Source organism: Paramisgurnus dabryanus, chromosome 16 (assembly GCF_030506205.2).
Source record: "Paramisgurnus dabryanus chromosome 16, PD_genome_1.1, whole genome shotgun sequence".
Classification (NCBI taxonomy): domain Eukaryota; kingdom Metazoa; phylum Chordata; class Actinopteri; order Cypriniformes; family Cobitidae; genus Paramisgurnus; species Paramisgurnus dabryanus.
Window position 1 is genome coordinate 12,527,927 of NC_133352.1, and position 22,552 is coordinate 12,550,478.

At 41.1% G+C, this 22,552-nt stretch overlaps 1 protein-coding gene across 1 annotated transcript in view; it reads left to right on the top strand.

Moving 5' to 3' along the window:
- aff2 (AF4/FMR2 family, member 2) overlaps window positions 1–22,284 on the top strand; it is a 309,260-nt gene extending 286,976 nt beyond the window's left edge. Inside the window, exons 18-21 of the mRNA XM_073812202.1 lie at window positions 3,078–3,171; window positions 3,439–3,488; window positions 4,558–4,769; window positions 13,801–22,284. Of these exons, the coding sequence (XP_073668303.1) occupies window positions 3,078–3,171; window positions 3,439–3,488; window positions 4,558–4,769; window positions 13,801–13,922 (478 nt within the window). The 3' untranslated portion in view covers window positions 13,923–22,284. The remainder of the gene's footprint in view (window positions 1–3,077; window positions 3,172–3,438; window positions 3,489–4,557; window positions 4,770–13,800) is intronic.
- The last annotated feature ends 268 nt before the right edge of the window (window positions 22,285–22,552 follow it).

Genomic DNA, 22,552 nt, shown 5'->3' on the forward strand with positions numbered 1-22,552 from the left:
CAACTGATGACGTTTCACAAGTCCACAAGAACACAAGTACAGACAAGAACGCATATTGAGAAACGGCCAAAGTGTATCCGCGTTGTCGTCCTGATAATAAGTGCTAGGGCTGCACGATAAATCGCATGTGGTTGTCATTGCGCATCTTGTCAGTAAAGCCGCTTTCTTGATTCGTAGTAAATCACCATCACCTGCTTTCAGATGGAGCGCCATTTACTACACAGAGCCGTAGTTCACTGATAATCGGGGCAATTTTGCATTCATTATCACGGACGAATGGCCTGCGATAATGTATGCGATATGGCTCAGCTTGTAAGTGAACTCTTACAGAAGAGTCTCTGTGTAGCAAATGCCATGGGTTATAATAACCCAGGAGGTGGGTTAAAACAACCCACTGTCCAATATTTACCCAACATGGCTTAAAAATAACCCAGCCATTTTAAGAGTGGGTTTTTACCTGTCTGTTGTGTTCCAACATTCCTAAAATAAGCACTTATAAATAAAGTGTCTGGATTTGGCACATTTTCCAAGCCAACAAGCCTTTGAAACATTTGAGATAGTGGCAAAATATAACATTCTTTGCCAGAAACTCTTGACGTCCAATGTGTACCAGATTTTATGTCTATAATCAAAATCTAATGCATTGTGTGCGAAAATGAATTTTTTTCACGACCACATACACAGTGACTGCATGCACAAGCACCATGTATGGTGAACGATGTATATGGACCTCAACCACAATATTGCACGTAAAATGCATTACATCAAAAAAGGCTGGCTTAAAGGCCATGAATTACTTTAATAACCCCGATGATGTACTCATTTTCGAGAAATGACATATGCCTTAGTGCCTCCTATGAGGGCGTCAAGGGTGGTATTATAAAACCCTACCGCCGTTAACCGCGAACCATCAGAAGCTAAATCCAGTGCTTTGCCCCGGCAGCCGGTTAAATCTCCTCTCAGCCATCGCTCTTCGACAATCATCCGTATCTGCAAGGAAGCTTTAAAACACTGCTAAAGCGCTTAATCAGCTTAGAGTGGATCATTATTCCTGTATTTCATTAAGCTATTAGAGGATAATGAAAGATTTCCGCACGTTGACAGTGGAAACATATTCTCGGCCAGATAAAAGCCTCCTGCGCTCTGCCTGCCTGTCACGCCGGCACGGCTTGTTTATTTTGAATGTCAAGGTTAGTTTTGCGCTTATAGCGAGATGACAGTCATCAGCCCAGATTGGAATTCGACTGCCAGTCTCTCTAGCTTGTTAATGAAAGCTGTCTAGCAGCCGTAAGGGATTTTCAAAGCCAGCTTCGTTTATGATTTATGAACCTGGTTTGATGACATAATACGGTTAAGGCGGTATTAAAAGCATTTTAAGAGCGCTGTGAAAATATGTTTAGCCTCCGGCTTCAAATATTGGGCCAATATAACCTTTATATTTGGACCTCTGTTGTAGGGAGGCGTTTCATGCCCAATAGATGCATCAACAGATAAACGCCTATCGTAAAAAGCGCTGACCTGCTTGAATTGTGTTTATATATTTATGTGAGTTCAGTAGATGTGTCAAGAATGTGAGAAAGCTTGTTTTGGTTTCATGGGGTGCTGCATATGTCCAAAGCATCTGGTGTCTCGCAGGCACACTGTTGAAAGGTCAATCACCCCATGAAACTGGCTGCATTTTCCACAGAGCATATACTGTTACATACCTGTACTGCTTGTTATAATAACACTGTTTGGACATATATGTACCTATGAGGTACCAAAATATATAAATATATATAATGCACTTATTAGATTTGGTACAAAGGTGTACTTTTTAAAAGGGTATAACCCCAGTGACAGCTTTTGTACCTTTTTGTCTGAGAGTGTTTAAAGTTTCCAATTTCACCAATTTTCTTTGTATTGCTAAATCTGTTTTATAGCTAGCACTTAGAATGTTAACTCATTTTTGTGATTTGCACAAATGTTTTAGAAAATGCCTTCCAGGAAAAGTTTCTTCTTATATCAAATGAAAGAACAGACCCTCTGCTTTCAAACAATAAACAAACAAACAGAATGGGAAAAAATGTTTCATCCTATCTATATTTTTTTCTCTGCTTATAAACTCTTAAATATGGATATTTTTCTTCAAAAATATTTTTTTAGCAAAAAGCTGAAATAACTGAATTTTTTTAAAATCTTTTTTTTAGAGATCAGATTCAGAACATTTCTCAAAACGTGTAAAATTAATTAAAAAAAAATTGCTTCAGTTTTTTCCATATAGTGGATAATCGCAGTTTTAGAGACAATCTTAAAAAATTCATCAGGAACACATTTTTTTTTTCATGCGAATGTTTTCTCTTAATTGACTGTTTAATTGATTGTTCCTTTTTGACCAAACACTGGGTTGACAAAAAATCTAGCAAAATTATAGTTGGGTGAATTAAGTACATATTTTACGAGTTGGCTAAATCATATGACAAAAAAAACAATAATGAAATCCTACCGCTAACCCCGCCCCTAATCCCAATTTTTAAAGTGGTGAAAGCAAATCATACAAAACATGTATGAATGTAGTCTAGTCTAAGTCGTAATATGAATTAACCACCTCTTAAAATACGTATTTCCATGAGATTGTGTTGGGTAAAATACAGACAAACCCAAACATTGGGTTAAATTAATCTAGAATATATCCATATTTTATCCTAATAAATACACTTTATTCTTTTTACATTTTACAAATAACTTGATCACACTATATATTTAATATCAAACAGGCTCTTAGCTAATTTTTAAAAATAGTTTATTTATTATGCATTTTTGTTGTTAACGAGTAAATGTGTTTTTAAAATTTTGTTGTTTCAATTAAATAATGATAATAATAATAATTTATTTATAAAGCGCCTTTCCCAATAATGAGCAAACAATAAATACATACAGAAATGGACAATGGACAATTGCCCAGTCCTAGCGATCACGGTTGCGTTTTGCATTGAAAGTGTAGTAAACAGAAACGTGAAAATGGCGTGTTTTAATTCATACATTGACATTTGTAAACTTGATGATGTTACAGTAATGATTGCTTTCTGTTTTTTCAGCAATCGCTGTTTGTCACTTTTGTATTTGCGAATGTTCAAACTGAAGAAAGATCACGCAATGAAGTATTCACGCTCGCTAATGGAGTATTTCAAGGTAAGAGCCGTATCAGTTGTCGAACATGTTGAACGCAGATTAGTGATGGAAATAAAGATTTCTGCATAGCTCATTTTACCTGCTTAGTTTTAGCTTAAATAATGTGTTCTTATTAATATTGCATACCAAAAACAATTAATTTTATTTTTTAATGTCCAAATTGTTACCATTTAATATCCATAGATTGTTAAATTGCAAGCTAATGATTAATACTGCGTTAACAGCATATGTACTGTTGCAAACATGTCTCTATTTTTTTTTTCCCAGAATTCTGCGAAAAGTTCCCAAGCACCTTCGCCGTGGGGAGCCAATGGAAAGTACGCACATTTTCTCTTCTCATTTTTATGTATTTATGCTTGCTTATAAAAGTCCCATCTTTCTTGAGAACAGCGCTCCTTAATGATTTTCCAGCCGGCAAGTGCTTGGTGAACTAAGTGTGAGATATGAAACCTCAGTCATGGTTACTTAACATCAATGAAGGGATGTGAAGATATAAAATTTGGGAAGGGAACATCTTGTCCATGTCAAAATGCCAGTGGTGTGAGCTGGATTTGTTTGTATGTGTCTGATCTGGTTTCTACAGTACCCACGGCCGCTGTTGGTCTGCCAACGTGCCTGTCAAAACATTTTAGCCTCAGTGGCCCGGCTCCTGTAGTCACTATATTAACAATAAAATAGTCCTTTTTTGATCCACCCATTCCTGCTGTACGGCGATCAACGCATCCATCCTGGACTTCACCATCATGAATCTTTCTTGACGTTCTTTTCCACGTTCTCTTGGGAGTTTATTAATTTATGCGAAGCCTCGAAAACTGCTAAGATTGGGCCTTGCCGTTGACAGGCCGCGTAATTTAGCCGGCTGAGGGTTGAATGTATTTTCATTTGTCTGTGGAATAGTAACAGGTGTGTTTAGATAGAAAATACTGAATATGTGTGATGATACAGTAAAAAATATACAACGTTAACTAATATACGACTGTAAATAATATAAAATATTATTCACAGTCAATACAATATTAATATACAATATTAACCAATATTACTGCGACAATTACTGCAACAATACTGCGAAATACAGTACATTTAATAAACTTATACATTTTGGTCACATGGCAGAGGTGTCTTCCTCTATATCCTTGTCACACCAAACCCCATTGAAATCCCATCATTCTCTGATGTACACTGCACTCCTGTAGGCGAGCTCAACACCAAATCTAGTCGAAGTGTCTAGTTGACAATCTTTGCCGAGTTATCCAGTGCAGGTGTGATATTCGCTCTGTCCGGGCATACTGTGTGCTTTTTTACACAGTCAGTCTCTTGCCTTGTCTATCTACTGAACTGCATTATTCATGAACTGATCTGAACATCTCATCCGTCTGTCTTCAGGAGCACAGGTACGCCGTCTCCCATGTCTCTGAGTCCGTCTCCCGTCAGCTCTGTCAGCAGTGGAGCCATGGGTTCGTCCTCTGCCTCTGGAAGTGTGGCCATTCCTCAACGCATCCACCACATGGCAGCAAGTCACGTCAACATAACCAACAACATCCTGCGCAGCTATGAACACTGGGAAACCGCTGACAAGCTGGCTCAGGAAAGTCAAGGTAAGATGCAATATAATATTTAAAGTTTTGTTGTACTGTAACATTTGGTGGATGGTTTGTATGATTCTTTTTATTTCAAATTAAACAAATTAAATGGATTAGTTTGAGAGATCTAGAGTGTTTGTGAAGTAAACAGATTAAGAATATACTCAATATTCACTATTTATTTGAAATGATTTTGCAGACGTTTTGATATAATGCAATATTATTAATATGTGTTAATATTTGGCCAAACCTGCACTAACATCAAACTAGCATTAATGTAGTTAGATTCATTTCTGTAAATCATAAACTTTGTATTATTATTGCCATCTGTCAAAACTCTGATATAACCATTAGTTTAACCACATTTTATTATTATAAAAAATATTTTTGAAAAAAAAAAATTTTTATAGTTATTTTTAGTAATGAATCTAGTTATTTCAGTTTCATCATTCTTCTTAAGATATTTTAGCTACAGTATAGTAAGAAGGGTTGGGCATCATTTCAAGTTTATCGATTCCGGTTCCAAATTCGATTCCATTTATCGATTCAGACTCCTAATGATTCTTGGTTTCAATTCTAAAGGGGTGAAAAGCAATAAAATTCCAGCCTGCATAGATAAAAATGTTTATTTTGTTCCATTAGTTACAGCTGAACATAAAAAATGAGGCATAAAAACTTTTTTAGAAGCTGCAAAACTTTTTAAAAAACATGGCTAGGCTAGCACAATTTTTTATACAGGTACCTACGAAAATGATGGCGACTCAACTACAGTAACATTAACCTAGCTTCAATATAATTAGATTCATTTCTATAAATCATAAACTTCGTATTATTATTGCCATCTGTCAAAACTCTGATATAACAATTAGTTCCCTTTCAGTCGGTCACTACGACGTCACGTCGTGACCGACGAATTGGGAACTCGCTTAGAGAGACCAATCTGCTTCGAATACTACTAAAACGCCAATGAACTTGGCATTGAGATATTTGCATAATGCTGGCGCCGCCCCGCCAGGTGCGTATATAAGCAGCAGGTGCAAATAGGGAAATTAGCTTTTATTCGCTTCGAAAGCCTGCAGTATCTGCTACTGAGAAGCTACTCTACTCTGTTGGGATCTGATTGCTGAAGTTGGTTGTACTAGCAGTACCACAGCGGACGCTTCGCTTATTCCACGGCTCTACATCTGTTTATTGTTTTTGAGTTTAGTGTGTGCGTTGCCTTTCCCTGTGCGCTCATCAACTAAGCATCTGAGTGAATTTCCCTAAAAGAGTGATACGAGAGAGCTTTGTGCCTTGTTAAAGGCAGCCACTCTCTCGTATATCCGGACATCAGCGTCCTTTTCAGGATGGCTTTTCGTCCGTGCGATCTTGGGTGCGGCAAATACATGGGTCCGAAGGACGGTCACGAGCGTTGTCTTTCGTGTTTGGGCATCGAGCACGCAGAGGCAGCGTTCGCTGGGGGTAAGTGTTCTCACTGCGAGAGCATGTCCCTTGTGGATTTGCGCAGACGGTTGTCTTTCCTCCGGGAAAAGCGCAACCCTCGTCATGCGAGTGCTGAACGCCGCCACGGTGCGGCTGTGAAGCTCTCAAAGGACGACCTGCGCATCACTGTGCTGAGCCGAGCGGGGGATTCGTCCTCAGGCTCTCAGCCTCCTCATCCACAGCCGGTTGATGTGCCGATGGAGACTTCAGCGTCGTGTTCTACGATGTCTCTAGAATCCATCGTGCCGCCCTCCGGGTCCACCGACGCCGCAGCATCCGAGGGTGGGCCTCCTCCCCCTGACGTGGACCCCGACGCCCTTCCTCCCTCTGGTCGGGTTGGGACGCCGGAGTTCGATCCAGAGATGGTGGCCGTGCTCGCTCGAGCGGCGGAGACCGTAGGGTTAGAGTGGGTTCCCCCCCCTCAGCCCGAACCGTCCCGCCTGGATGATTGGTTCTTTGGAGCTGCCCGGGTTTCACAACCCTCTCCACCGGTGCCTTTCTTCCCCGAGGTGCACGAGGAGCTGACTAGAACCTGGAAGTCGCCGTTTTCCACGAGATTACGGCCGTTTCAGCCCTCCCCCCTCACCTCCCTCACCAGCGGAGCCGCTAAGGGTTATACGGGGATCCCTCCCGTGGAGCGTGCTGTCGCGATGCAACTGTGTCCGGCACACGCTCCCTCTTGGAAGGACCGCCCAACCCTCCCCTCTCGTGCCTGCAGACAGTCCTCCGGTTTAACGGGCGCTGCCCACCAGGCATGTGGAGAGGCGGCTTCAGCCCTGCACGCAATGGCGTTGCTGCAGGTTCATCAAGCGAAGGCCTTGAGGGATCTGCACGAGGGAGGACACGACTCGCCTGTCCTTTCGGAGCTCCGGGCTGCCACTGATCTGGCTCTTCGCGCTACGAAGGTGACAGCGCAGGCGATTGGTCGTGCCATGTCCACGATGGTGGTCCAGGAACGCCACTTATGGCTATGTCTGGCGGACATGTCGGATGCGGAGAAGAACAAGTTCTTAGACGCTCCCGTGTCCCAGGCTGGTCTCTTCGGTGAGTCGGTGGAGTCTTTTGCCCAGCAGTTCTCCGCCGCCCAGAAGCAGACGGAGGCGATCGCTCAGATCATGCCCCGGCGCAAGCGACCTGCATCTCGCCCTCCAGCGCCGGCGGCCCCGTCTGCTCCTCGCCGAGGGCGCCCTGCGGCGGCTGCCTCCACCCCCCCCACTAGAACATCTTCCAGGCCACGGAGGGGGAACAGCCGTCGGCAGCCCGCCCCGCCCGCCCCACCCGCTTCCCGTGGTAAACGGAAATCGAAGCGGCCCTGAGACGGGCGACCTGGATTCGGATGGGATCACTCTACGGGAGACGGTGATGGCATCGCTCCCTCCACCGGTAGAGGGCCGGGTGGAGAATCTTTGGTTTCGTTTTGTTCTGTTCCGCCGGCTTCTCAGCCGGCACCCACAAAACCACAAAAAGAGTGCATTCCTATTCCTTCTCCAGGTCTTCAGAGGATCGAGAGAGATGTGAGCGGGCATTCACATGCTCTTCCTCCCTCTCCTCTATCGCCAGCGGGTGTCCTGAGGAGTTCCAGCTCTCCGCTGAGGAGACGGGACCACCAGCACCCTCCTCGGAGTCTGTGCTCTCCGCTGAGGAGACCAGACGACCGTCACCCTCAGCGGGCTCAGGTCAGTGTCACACACACATACTGTAGATGCTTATGCTGTCACAGCAGACGCACCGGCAGTCCCACCTGTCTCGCTTCGCTGCCCCACCGCGGGTACTTCGGTAGTGTCGTTATTTCTCCTCGTACGGTGCCTGGGTGCTTGGCTTCAGTTCCCAGCCCGTTTCGTTGGGTTTTACGCACAATCCGCCTCGGTTACGAATCCGGCACACCCAAAATTCGGGCTTTCGTTTCACTGTAGTGAAAGCGTCCGATGCACATGTACTGCGTGCAAAAATCGATATCCTGTTGGCGAAGGATGTTCGAGCCGGTCCCTCTTACCGAGATGATGATAGGGTTTTTCCAGCCTTTATCTCATAGTACCCAAAATACGCGGCGGGTTACGATCGATTTGATTTACCGAGCACCGGCTCTACAAAGGGGTTCTTTTGGACGATAACGCCGAGGCTCGTATTTCAATATTCAGATCGTTTGCAGCCTTAGACCTGTAGGACGTGTACTTTATGTGTCCATCTCCCCTCGCTTTAGACCGTTTTTCGCTCTGCGTCGTGGGGTGGGCATATTAATACTAAGTACATCATTCGAGCTGTCTCTCTCTCTCTCCGTGTCTCCATGTGCTAGTCACGGCTTTAAAATATCAGAGAGAGGGTTGTTCGCATTCTGCTTTATGTACGTCGACTTATAATAGCCCGTTCTTGGCAGACGTGCGCGAACACAGAGTTAATGCTTCGGCATCTCGCTCGTCTATGTCTTCAGGTCGACTGGGAAAGAGTACTTTGCCCCGTGCAGAGGATCCTTTTTCTCAGTATGGAAACTAGACTCGATCGACTAAATGGCGTGTTTTACAAGAGCGCGCAACCAGTCAGTTCTGACTTGCCTCGGTTTAATTCGAGGGAAGTACGCGGTCCCTCTGAAACAATTTCAGAAGCTCCTGGACATATGACAGCATGCTGCGGTTGTGACACCGCCCGAGCTGCTTCATATGAGACCGCTTCAGCGTTGGCTTACGATCGAGTCTCGAGGAGAGCGTGGCGCACCGGCATACACCGTGTAAACATTACACCTGCGTGTCATTCCAACTTCCCCGTGGTAGACCCGGCATTGCCGATAGACAATGCGCCCCTGAAAGGTCTCCTGGCATTCTGTAGCATGTATGCCCTTAGCACGGGATGATCGCCACGTATGACGGGCTTGCAGTCTCAGGGGTGTGCATAGCACCCCAACTGCCGCGAGCGGTGCGCTGTATATCTGGGACTTGTACGCTCCGCTATGGAGATGCGAGGGAAGGATGTATTAGCCGACACCAATACCATTGCGACTGTTGCGTTATTTACCGTTAAGGCGGTTTTGCGCTCTCGTCACCTGTCGCATCTCGCTCGTCATCTCCTCCTTTGGAGTCAGAAGCATCTGAGGTCCCTTCGTGCCATTCACATTCCGGGCTCGCTCAATACAGCAGCGGACGCGCTTCTCGAGCTGCGCGCCCCGGCGAATGGCGACTCCACCCCCAGACGGTCCAGCTAATTTGGAAGAAGTTCGGTCGTGCGCAGACAGACCTGTTTGCGTCGCCGGACGATACCCACTGTCGCCTATTTTATTCACTAACCGAGGGCAGCCTCGGCGTGGACGCATTGGCACACAGCTGGCCTCGGGGGATGCGCAAATACGCATTCCTTCCAGTGAGCTTAATCGCACAGACACTGTGCAAAGTCAGGCAGGACGAGGAGAGCCTTTTATTAATCGTCCGTACTGGACGACTGGGAATTGGTTTTTCATAGTTAATGCTCCCCGCGACAGCCCTCCCTGGCGGATTTCCCTGAGGAAGAACTTTCTTTCTTAGGAAGGGGAACATTGGGACTCGCGCCCCGACCCGTGGGATCTCCATGTATGGTCGTTGAGCGCGCGCAAGGTTTAGGTGATTTATCGCAAACGGTATCTAACACCATCGACGCGGTTCGAGCACCGTCCACAAGACGGGCTTACGCGCTTAATAAACCTTTTTCGTCACCTGGTGCTCTTTGCAACGCGAGGACCCCAGAGAATGCCCCATTAACATTGTGCTTATATCTTCAACATAGGTTAGATGGTAGGCTGTCCCTTCGCCATTAAAGTTGATATCGCCGCTATTTCTGCTCGTCACTCACTCACTTATCAACGGCAGATCAGTTGGCCAGCATGATTTGGTTATTACACTATAAGAGGCGCTCGCAGGCTAAACCCCTCGCGCCCTCCTTCTATTCCTACTTGGGACCTGTCCATGGTGCTGAAAGCCCTTCAGGCCCCCCCGTTCGAGCCTTTGCAGTCTGCGAGTCTGAAGCTTTTATCAATGAAAGCTCTGACCCTGCTAGCTTTGGCCTCAGTGAAGAGAGTAGGGGATTTGTATGCATTCTCTGTTGACGATTCGTGCCTTCAGTTTGGTCCTGCTGCCTCGAGTGTAACATTGAGGCCCAGACCAGGCTACGTGCCCAAAGTTCCCACCACTCCTTTCAGAGATCAGGTGGTGAGCTTGCAAGCGCTGCCCCCGGAGGAGGCAGACCCAACCATTGCTTTGTTGTGCCCCGTACGCGCACTGCGATTCTACGTGGTCCGCACGCAAAGCCTCAGGACCTCAGACCAGCTCTTTGTTTGTTATGGTGGCCAGCAGAAAGGGAAAGCTGTCACTAAGCAGAGGATGTCTCATTGGATAGTTGATACTATCGCCCTGGCTTATAATCTTCAGGGTATTCCTTGCCCCTTTAATTTGAGAGCGCACTCCACACGGAGTGTTGCCTCATCTTGGGCTCTCGCTCGTGGTTCCTCGCTAACAGACATCTGCAGAGCTGCTGGTTGGGCGACACCTAATACGTTTCTTTAAATTCTACAGTGTTCGTATCGAGCCTGTATCCTCTCGTGTTCTTCCTCACCAGGGGGAGCACGGAGAACAGTCTCGCAGGTCGGCTTGCAGCCTCCAACTGATGCTTCATAACTGTGTCAGTATGGAAGGCCTTCAGAACAAAAATGCGTAATGGTTTGAATTGTTCTTCCTCCGCTGCCTTGGCAGCCTTTGTTGCGGAGCATTGGCTGTCAGCCTTTCACTAGCTGTATCCTCGCGAACCTACGTGTCTGGCTCGGGCTCCACATTGTGTCCCACCGGGTTCCATTGTGAGTATTTTTCCGTGGGGTTAATCCTACTAGCCCACGTTTCCCTTAGCAGAGCACTGCTTTGCTTACACAGCCACGGCTGTCTTATTTCCTCAACTACGGTTGACTTTCGCCCACCATTAGCCCTTAAGACGGGTGGTGGCTTCCGCAGCGTTCCTATCCCGCTCAGGTAGGGCGCTTCCCAGTCGCTGGCACTTCTGTGGGGTTAAAGGAACATCTAGTGCCCGGCCTTCTGCCTTAAAACCTACCTCCTCCTCCTTAAGTGGAACCGGAGGGCTTTTACGCAGTCACTGGAAGAGGTCAGCCCCTAGTGGCGTTTTGATAGGGATTCCCAATTCGTCGGTCACGACGTGACGTCGTAGTGACCGACTGAAAGGGAACGTCTCGGTTACGGATGTAACCCTCGTTCCCTGAAGGAGGGAACGGAGACGTCACGTCCCGTCGCCACAGGTGCTGCCACCTGCTGTTACGGCCGGTCACACTTTCCGGCTTTCTCAGCGAATAAGAAGCTAATTTCCCTATTTGCACCTGCTGCTTATATACGCACCTGGCGGGGCGGCGCCAGCATTATGCAAATATCTCAATGCCAAGTTCATTGCCGTTTTAGTAGTATTCGAAGCAGATTGGTCTCTCCGCGACTAATAAGAAGGCACTGTGAATGTGCAACACATCAAAAAGGGTGCATTATTTTAATTCTATATGATGAACCATCCGCAGATGCTTTCCCATATTGCTGGTGACAGCCATCTTGCAACATAATAGTTTGTCACAATAATTACTCTTAGCTTTGTTTTTTTCTGATTTAGCAAAATGCAGCCACACTTTAGAGCGGCTTCCACAATTTTCAATGTCCATGCGGACGAACATATTTTACTTTCGTTTTTAAGTTAGGATCACACATCGATTAACAGTGGTAAAATATTCTCACAGTAACATACCTTCTGTAGTATATTTTTATAAAGATCTTTTTTTTACTAAATAGTACTATTACTGTCTGTTTTTAAACTTATAAATAATTAATAAATTGAACAAAAATAATAAAATGGGTTTAGTTCTGATATTGCATAATTTTATAAAGAAATACATGGTGTATAATTACATTTTTAGAATATATTAGGCTTTATATAAGGTTTAGACTTTAAAAATACTTTATTTGTTACAATCAATAGATAAAGAATTTACAAACGTGCGTAAAGCCGTTTCAGCACTCGGACAGTGCGATGTTTTTTTTTTTATCGCACTGCCACTTCCCGCGGCCATGCCATCGTGTGAACTGACTTTTAGTTCGAGTGGAGGGTCCTGCACACTGTGCACAGATGGCTATAGGTCAGGTGACTCAGGTCTTGGCCGATGACTTGAAAATGATGTGACCGTGCTTGTCCGTAACAGCGCATTCACACGGGGCGTAAGCGTTGACGCTTCCCATTCACTTTTAATGGGTGACGTCAAGCGTTGGCGAACTGAATTGTGGATCCGTCGGCGCCACGTCAGTGCCGTTGCTCGCGGCAGAAGTTGAACATTTCTCAACTTTTCAAGCGGCAACGCGTGCGTCAGCCAATCATATCGCCTTATGCAAATAACCTAGGCAGAGCCAGCCAATTACGTTTATGGAAGACCGGAGCTTGTGTTGCGGCCACAGTGATTGGCTGTTGGCCACGCTTCAGACAAGCCTTCCGTTAAGCGTTAACGCTTACGCCCCGTGTGAATGTACCGTAAGGGTTATGTGGAATCAAAATGTTATGATCCGAATCGAAATTCTATTCCCAACCCTAATAGTGAGTCAAAATGATATTATAATTGTATTATTTTATATTAATTTGTTTATTTTTTAACTTTTATATCTTATAAAACAATCACTTTTAACAAGAAGTGAAGTGAAAAATTGCTCTCTTATTCATTCGATTCTCTTGCTGTTAAATCTCATCTCATTTGTCTTAGCTGTCACATTGGTCTGTGTTATATAAGAAATTCCCCTTTCACGCTTTTAGTGTTATCGGTGACTCAACGTTTGGTACGGACCAGCAGAGAAATGAAAAAGCCACTATGCTAATTGCATCAGGGATGTGATGTGGCTTGTCATTTCCTCCGGAGAAGACTAATTAAAAACACTAAGATATCCTGTGTGTTGTAAGAGGTCTCCTCTGTCTCTAAATCAACCAAAAGTTCCCGCTTCAGTGTTTTTACTAGCTAGTTAAAAGCTGCTAGTTATAAGCTTTGGTCAAAATGATAGTAGGATTAGCTGATTACGACAATATCGGTTCTGCTCTATAGCATCCTCGGGCGTATACGTGACTATATGATCTGTTATTCCCATCGCTTTTGTTCATTTTTACAGTCATTATATTTAATGATGTCATCAGATCATTCAGCAAGTTATCTTTAGGCTAAACTTTCAGGCTTTTCAATTTTTACTTTGATTTTATGTGGTTGATGTTGTTAATTAACCTCCTAAGACCCAGCTTTGGTTTGTCTTTTTTTCAGATTTCTACCAGCTATTTTGGGGTTAGGAAAAACCATTAAATATAACAACCAAATATTTTTCTTAGAACATGAAGCAGTGTATTGTCCATGTTTGTGTACAACAGGTTCCAGTTACACAAGCATAATGGTGCAAACAACAAAAAAAAGTGTGAATATATCGTAAGCCTTACCATGTTGCGTTTGTCAGCAGTCGTAGCTAAAGACAAATGACAATCTCTCTTTCTCTCTGTGTTTCTGTCTGTCTCTCTCTTGGACCTCCTGTGGGTTTGATAGAGTTCTTTCAGGAGCTGGACTCAGTAATGGAACCGTTGACGCAGCACAGCAGCATGACAGAACTGGTGCGATACGTACGCCAAGGATTGCACTGGCTCCGGCTGGAGGCCCATTTGTTATAGTGCTGGCGCTTCCACTGTGCTCTTTCTCTCTCGCTGTCATTCTCACTCTCTTCCCCACCGTTCATCTCTACCTCCACTATCTTCGCCATCTCTGGAGCCCCGAGGGTAGTCGACAGTTAACCACTAGCGAGCCTTCGAACTGTGAGTTATTCCCAGGAGAGTGCATCAGGACCCATTTTGGAACGCCACAGACTGGATTACCCGGAAGGACGGAACGTCGCTGCGTCGTAGTGAAACGCATGGGCTACATGGACAGATACCACAGCTGTAGCAGCGAGCAAGTTAACCGAATGAACAAAAACCTAGCTGGTGATCTCTGTTTTGGGGGTCAGGCAAACTTAGACACGTTATTATTTGGGTAGCTACCGAACTGTAGCTTTGTACATTTTGTGCATTTACGTAGCTAGCTACCCAACAACAATCGTTTTGTTCAGTAAGCCGACCCAAAACAGAAACCCGGTCACAGAAGTTTAAAGTAACGTTTGATATCATGCCCCCTACAGTGTACTTGAAATTGCAACGTGGCCAATTTCAAAACATTATATGAAGCTTGTGTAGCAAGAAGCATTGGCGTACTTGTGTACTGTATGTTTTGAGCTTATGCTGCGTTTACACCAACCGCGGTAAAGGCGTGAAGCGTGAGTGATTTCAAGTCAATGTGAAGATGCGTTGATGCGCGTCAAGAGGTCCCGCGGCGCGGAAGACGCGTTTCCGCCTCTTTTTGCAGCGTTGTGCGTGGTACGCGCGGTGTGCGCGAATGGTGCTTTTTGTGTATTTTGCGGTTCACGCGAATTTGCGGCTGACGCCCGAGTTGAAAAATGTGAACTTTAGCGGAATTTTGCTCCCCGTTAACCAATCAGCAGCCTGCTTGCTGCTGTGGTGGCAGCCTCGCCCGGGGTCACTCATTCAACCAACGCTTGATGTCCGTGCGCAGTCACCCAGGGCTATACCACACAAGTTCTTATTTCTATAGAGGAGAAAGGAATAAAAAGGACCTCGCTTGGAAGAGTGTCAGTGAGGACATTGGGCAACCTGGTAGTTGTAATACACACTTCACTTTTGAGTCACGTGACGTTTATCGACCCGCGTCGTTTATTTTCCCCCTATAGTAAGGTTACCAAATACAAACTGGTAACTCTCTTGATAAATGCACAATCAACATCAGTCATCTTGCAAACAGACAACCGCATAGCACAAGAAGCGGGGTTTGCCTCTGACGCGCGTCAAATGCTTGCTTTTTCCACGCGTCTACTCCGCTCTACACGCGCGAATGCATCCAAATTGTTCAAGTGACAAACCATGCGCAGTAGACGCGATTTTGACACCCGAAACGTGGTTGGTGTAAACTCAGCATTAGCCCCATGGAGTTAAAGGGATCGTTCACCCAAAAATTTATGAGCCCCATTCACTTTCATAGTAGGAATAAAGAATACAATAGAAGTGAATGGGGCTCACAAACAATTTGATTAAAATATCTTTCTTTGCATTCAGTTTATACAGGTTTGTAACAACATGAGTGAGTAAATGATGACTGAATTGTCCATTTTTTTTGTTTGTTTTTTGGTGAACTATCCCTTTAAGACACACTCGGTTAGGGTAAGCATATAAACTGAGCTGTTAACATCTCATACTCATTTTCAGGTATATTCAAGACCCATGTTGGTCTATTCGAAATCGCACTTATCCGTCAAGGCTACGCTAGTCAGATTGGTTCTCTCAGATGTTGCCATCATTCTGTTGTACCGCACTATGATTGTTTGCTTGTTGCTTTCACTCCCAAGATCTTACTAGTTTGCCATTCAGAGACAGATGAGCGATTTCCCTTTATGCGCATATGAGAGATTGATACTTCTGTAAGTGGCATCAGAGAAATTTTTTCAATATGTACCATATTGACTGTGTAGTATATGACAGCTACTTTAACTGTTCGGTGTTTGTTCAATCTTGCATGTTAACGCGGAGAGCTCGAGGTAGAAGTGAAAGACATCGGCGAGCGCTACGACGAATCGATGTGTTTTTTGCTATCATTCCAGCATCTTTGGATCGATCGAACTTAACATTAGGTCGCTATCTGTAGAGAGTTTATTAACGCTTGTATTTTAACATCGCATTTTTCCATTTCAGGAGACATTCGCGAACAAAACAAGTCAGTGTTTTTGGACCTCCACAATTGTGATCAAATCACAAATGTTTTCATTTTTTTTTCACGCATAAACTCTTTATCGATGAATTTAATGTTAATATGAGAAATTGTTTCTGTAAAATACAGTTTCTCCGTGCAGGTCTGATCGTAAGTGTGTCCATATGTGTGTGAAGCAGATCTTGTGTTCATCTTGTATTGCATAGGTTCATGCATCGATCTATCATGTGAATGTCAGACTGTGAGAGTGACAGAGAGGATGTACTGTATGTGTGAAATGAACATTTCACTAAGATTTTTCAAAAGTGCCTGCGTATCCGATGGAAATTTATTAGAGTCTATATTTAAGAATGATACTGGATCCGAATGATTTTCCATACCATATTGGTATATCCAATGTTTTTGTTTTCATAACATAATTATTTATTTATTTACTTTGTAAAATGTTTGTATCTGTTTTGGCTTTAACGTTCAACTTTGTAAAAAAAGATGTACATTTCAGGATTTCATTTTCTGCTCTGATGATGATAGAAAATGACCTAAAATTCTTGGTACATTTCAATTCTTTACGTATTGTGCAGCTGAATATGCTTTCCTCATTTGCTCCTAACTCTGGTTGTTTCAAGGCAAGTTTCACGTACCGTAGCGAGAAGTTCAATAAATCAAACATAGTGCAATACAGACTGTAGCACAGCGAGGATGAATAGCAATACTTTATGATAAATATTCAAATCATCCAGCAACTATAAAAAAGGTATTTTATCCCAAAAATTAACCGCAAAGCAAAATAAATCAAAGCGAGACAATTTTCACTTCGTTGACGTCCGTTGATGCAAGACTAAAAGTATCTTTATGCAAAAAATTCCCATTACAATGTTACCAGCTGTTATCTTACTTGTGTGAAGTCAGTTTTTCAAATGCGTTTGGCTTGTGCAGCATCTGCTGTCGTGCATGTTTGAGTTCTGCCGGAGAAATCTGTGGCCCTCCGGCAGCACACTGACTCACATTCAGTCAAATAAACAACCTGCTCTGCCTATCACATGCACCTCTATTGCCCACGCTTTGACTTGCACTGAAAAACACATGAATAGTTTTTGAAACATTTATATGTTGCTTCTCCCTATAAATGTTTAGTTCATAGGCTGAAAGAGCAAATACATTTGTGAATATTTTGAGACAAATATCAATACTATCAATAGAGCAATGTAATAATGAAATGCAGGCACAATGCCATGGAAAACCAAGTGAATTTCTTTTAGAGGACTCTACAGTAGGTTTGTAACTTAAAATGTGGAAACCTGATATGTGACCCTGTCTGTGAAATCCAGGCTAATGTGTCATAATAAAATTTTGAGATTAAGACAATCAACGTTTATTTTCACATTGATTTTAATCGTTGACGTGACCTTACGCAGTCAATATTGAATATATCAAGGTTATATTTTAACAGAATTATGTGGGATGATTTTATGGCTTTTCACGGAAAGGGTTACATATATTCATTACAATGGTATTATAGAACTAATCTGTATTTTAAATAGCAACAACACAAATATTTATTAATTGCATAAATCATTCTCTTATTCTGATGTTTAATTGAAAAGGTTTTAGCTTTAAATACAAAAAATGTTCAATATGTATCAAATACTAATCAAACCGTAATAAATATTAACAGTACTGTGCAAAGTCTTAGGCCACCATGCCAAAATTAGATTTGTTGTTTTTGCAATGTCATAGTGATCATATATAATTGTTTCTCTGTCTCTTTAATAGAATACATCCAGAAAATACAGGAAATGTGTATATAGTATTAAAAACTGTATAAAAATGTAAACTGATGTGTCAAGTTTTTAGGATAAACTCCTCTTCCACTTGAGCAATAGCAGGAAATTGCAGGATTTCTTAAACCTAAATAAAATTAAATCCTCATTTCTAATTTTAAAGAAATTAGTTTTTTTACTTCATTATGCGCAAAAACGCTCAAGATGCCTTAAGAAGACATTTAATCCTGAAAATTTAATTATTATTTTTTTTGTTCATATTTCCTGTATTTTCTGTTTGTATCTTAACTCATTCACCACCTGCCTTTTTGAGAAAAATTGCCCACCTGCATTTTTGTGATTTTAACAAAAGTTTCACAAAATTCCTTGCAAGAAAAATTATCTTCTATAAATATATAAACATACAAATTATATCAAATTAAAGAACACACCTTCTGCTTTCAAACCAACAAAAAACAAACAAACAAACAAAATGGGGAAAAACTTTCATTATATATTTACTTTTTCCACTTAATTTAACCACTGAAATATGGATATTTCTCTTCAAAAATACAACATTTTGAGCAAAAAGCTTAAAAAATTGCATTTTTGTGAAGGAATTTATGTTAGAAATCAAACTCAGAATGACTATCAAACATAAAGGCAGTTAAAATAAATCATTAAATCTTTTTAACTTCTGTTTTTGATAAATTCGGTTTCGGTCCATCTAGTGGATAAAAGCGGTATTACACTTTCACTTTGAAATTCGTCCAGAAAGGCATATTTATTAGTTAAATATTAACTCATAATTGACGAGATAACTCGTCAATGGCGGTGAATGAGTTAATAAAATAGATTGAAAAATAAATATGGATGGACATTAAAACTTCTAAAACATGCCTGGTGGTGGAGGCCTAAGACTTTTTCACAGTACAGTACATTGTAATAATGCATTTTACCTTACCTCAGATAAGTTCATGAAGACAACATTGGGTCATTGCTATTGCATTTACAGATTATCAAAATGCAGAGGTGTATAATACTTAAGTATTTTAGTTACATTTTCCAACCATCTGTGCTTTATCAGAGTGTTTGTCTTGGGGAAAAAAATATTTTCTTTACTAAAAAATGTTCACTACATTCTAAAGCATAGAATCATACTGTGTATTTATTATATATTGCATATTAAAATTAATTTAATGCCTAATTACATAAAAATTGTGTACTTTTACTTTATTGAGTAAAAGTATGAAAATAATATTTACTTAAGTAAAAGTACAACAAATAACTAAATGTTTAATGTACTTAAATATTAAATATAAACCAACAACTTAAAATGATGAAATGTAGTGGAGTAAATATTATGATAATATGTTTTGGAATGTATGTTTTCTAAAGACTTTTACTTTTATGTAGAAAAAAAAATACTTAAGTACTATACAACTCTGTCAAAATGTTATGCAGAACAAATGCATATTTTGCATTGTATATTCATTGGGCTTATAGAGATTGTGCATACAGTAGTAGTGTCAGAGTACGCAAATGATTTGGTTGCATTTTATTTTATAGGATGTAAATTATAGTGTATTTAATGCAATAGTTCACCCCAAAATGAAAGCACATATGACTTTCACAGTTAAATAATATCCTGACTTTTTTGAGCTTGGATAGTGCCCCAAATTGAAAGATCCAAAAGTACATCAATCGAAAACTAATCCATACAGCTATTAAATGTCTTCTGAAGGGAAGCCATGGGTTTATGTAATGTTGGGTCAGAGGTCAGCCTCCAGCTCACTATGGCACCATCCAATGTCATAATGAAGCTGAAAAGAGCCAGGATATTATTTAAACTGTGTTTGGCTAATGAGAAAGTCATATAGGATTGATGAGGGGGAGTAAAATATGGGCTAATTTTCATTTTGGGTGAACTGTTCCTTAATGACTGCTAACTCCATATATGGGTTACGTTTAGGTTCAGGGCTGGTACATACACTGTAAAAATTCATCGTTGCATTTAAATTTTAAGATTAATCAACTTGAATTTACAATCAATTTCAACTTTCTTGACTATTGAGGAGTTGCTATAAATTATAAAAATAAAGTTGATATAACTTAACCCCTAAAAAAGCCTAAACAGGACACTAATTTTACCTGCTGTGTTAATTGTTTCTTAAAATTGTTAACATCATTTGAATCACAAGGATCTCAGCTTTCCAAAGATATGTGAAATGTTAATCTTTTTGTTTTTGAGTTGTTTTGAGTTTTCTCTCAAAGAAGTCAGCGTTCCTCTTACGTTTGGACTTTTATTTTTATATTTTATTGCAACTACTTACTAGTCAAGAAAGTTGATTCAACTTAAAAATGTTAAGTGTAACAAGACATTTTTTTACAATGTAGCATAGTACTGGACTTAAAAATAATATGCTACCAATATTTGTTATCTTAATACCAGGATATGTGACATATATTCTGAAAAGAGATGAAAATATATTTCTAAGCGTTTCATGATCAGGGCTATAAACACAACTATGCCATTTCTAATAATGTGATTTAAGTTTATTTACATTTGCTGTAATTCAGACTACTTTAAATAAGCATGACGGTGTTTCTTGTTAAATAACGGAAATGCAGTTAGCAATTAACCCTACTCACTGTCTATCTCAATGGGCTTTACTACGGCGAAAAAGCCTATCAGGAAGAACAATCTCCAATTACAGATGGCTCAGCTGGAGGCTTTCTATTCGCTCCGCAAATTAAACATGTAAATAGCTCTTCTTTACCGCAAAACACCACATCATGTTAGTCAATTAAAGATCTTCCAGTTCCCACGCTGACAAACAGACGGCCTGTGGTACGTTTAAAAAGACGGGCATTGGTTATTTGATTCATCAAAAAGGGCCTTCATTAGTATTAAACATAAGCACTTCTCTGGTTATATATTTCAAACTGAATAATCTATATAAGGCAAGTTTATCAAACCACATAGGGACTTAATGTTGTTTTAATTGATTCAATTGCACGTTATAAAGTCAGTTTCTAACTTCATCAGAGATTTCTTTATTAAACACTATTTTTAAATGCCTTGTTATCAATGTAAACTGTAACGAATCAAAGAGCAGTTATTTACAGTCTCGTCCAGTTTGTGTTTTTCTGTACAATATAGAGTTGTGCACTATGATTTGTCTTTTTGAGATTGTACCTGTATCAAGGCATTGCATTTGACCCCAAACCATCCACAGCTTTCAGTCAATGAAGATATGCAACATCTCATCGCTTCCAAATATATCAGCCTTCCTGCCATAAGATCCTACTTTCAGTTTGTCATAATGTCAGCATCTGGAGATCATAGTCTTGGTTTTTGAATCTCGGTGTACAGAATAGTAAAGCTACGATGGATTTCTTAAAGATGATAAGTATTTACTCAACAAGGCAATACTTCTTACTTAAGGTGGATTGATATAAGCCATTGAAGTAACCAAATGAAAGGCAATGTGTTGAAGTACAACGGTGGCATGGACTATGCCGCATCTTATACTGGCAAAATCTAAAACTGAAATTGGAGCAACGTCCCAAAGAGAAGTTAATCTCGATCGAGCCTTATGGGAAATGATGTCATTTCCTTTTCCTGTGGTTTTAGAAATGCAGCCATCACACTATGAGGAAAGTTTCAAGGTTTGGATAAAATATGCAAACAGATTTATGTGGAAAAAAATTGTGGCGACGAAACACAAATTTCTTACGAGTTTTAATGCTGCATGAATCTTTGTACAAGCCACAATGTCATATTTAAAGTTGCATTTAAAACTCAATTTCAATGACGTCAGTATTGTTATATGTTGTAGACATATTTAAATCTATCTGAAAGCAGTTCTGTGAAACTTGCGCTTTATAGAAATGCCTCAATGCTACCTATTGCCTAAAAGGATGTTGGTTTGACGTCGAGAAAGAGACGGATTTCTACTTCAAGTAAACAGCCTTTATCTTGTGAAGGTATCGGCTGTGAAGGATGGACAGAGTTGTACACATTAATTGCAATGACAGAAGATTTCAATGTTCTGGCATGCTGTAGAACTGTTTGTTTTTGTTTGGTTTGTTATTTTTGTACAGAGCAGGTAACCTGCAATGCTTTGAATTTATACATTGTATAGTTGTACGAATTCATTTTCAAATACGTTAAGTATCGAAAAACCTTCCTGCCTGGTTAGCTTTGTATTTCAAATGTGTTGCACAAGTCTGGCAATTTTTTTATTCTTCTTTTTTTGGCTATTGTATGTTTATTTTATAATAAAACTGTCAAACGTAATGAACAAAATTGAGATGTAGTTATGTTGTTTTTAAATGTTTAATGTCTGTATAAAAATGATGAATAAAAATGGTATGAGCCAAGAATTTCTGACCCAAATATGAATAATTCAGGGTTTGTATTTCTTAAAAAGGAGTTTATGCTTAACTATTTCCCCGCCATTGACAAGTTATCTCGTCAATTAAGAGACATGTGCATGAAAAAAAAAACGTGTTCATGGTGAGTTTTTATGGTTATTTGTATTACCGCAATTGTCCACTAGGCCAATTTATAAAAAAACTGAAGCAAATTTTTTAAATTAATTTTACACTTCGTGTATATTTTCATAATCATTCTGAATCTAATCTCTATAAAAATTCCTTAGCAAAATTGCAATATTTCAGCTTTTTGCTAAAATGTTTGTATTTTTGAAGAACGATACCCACAA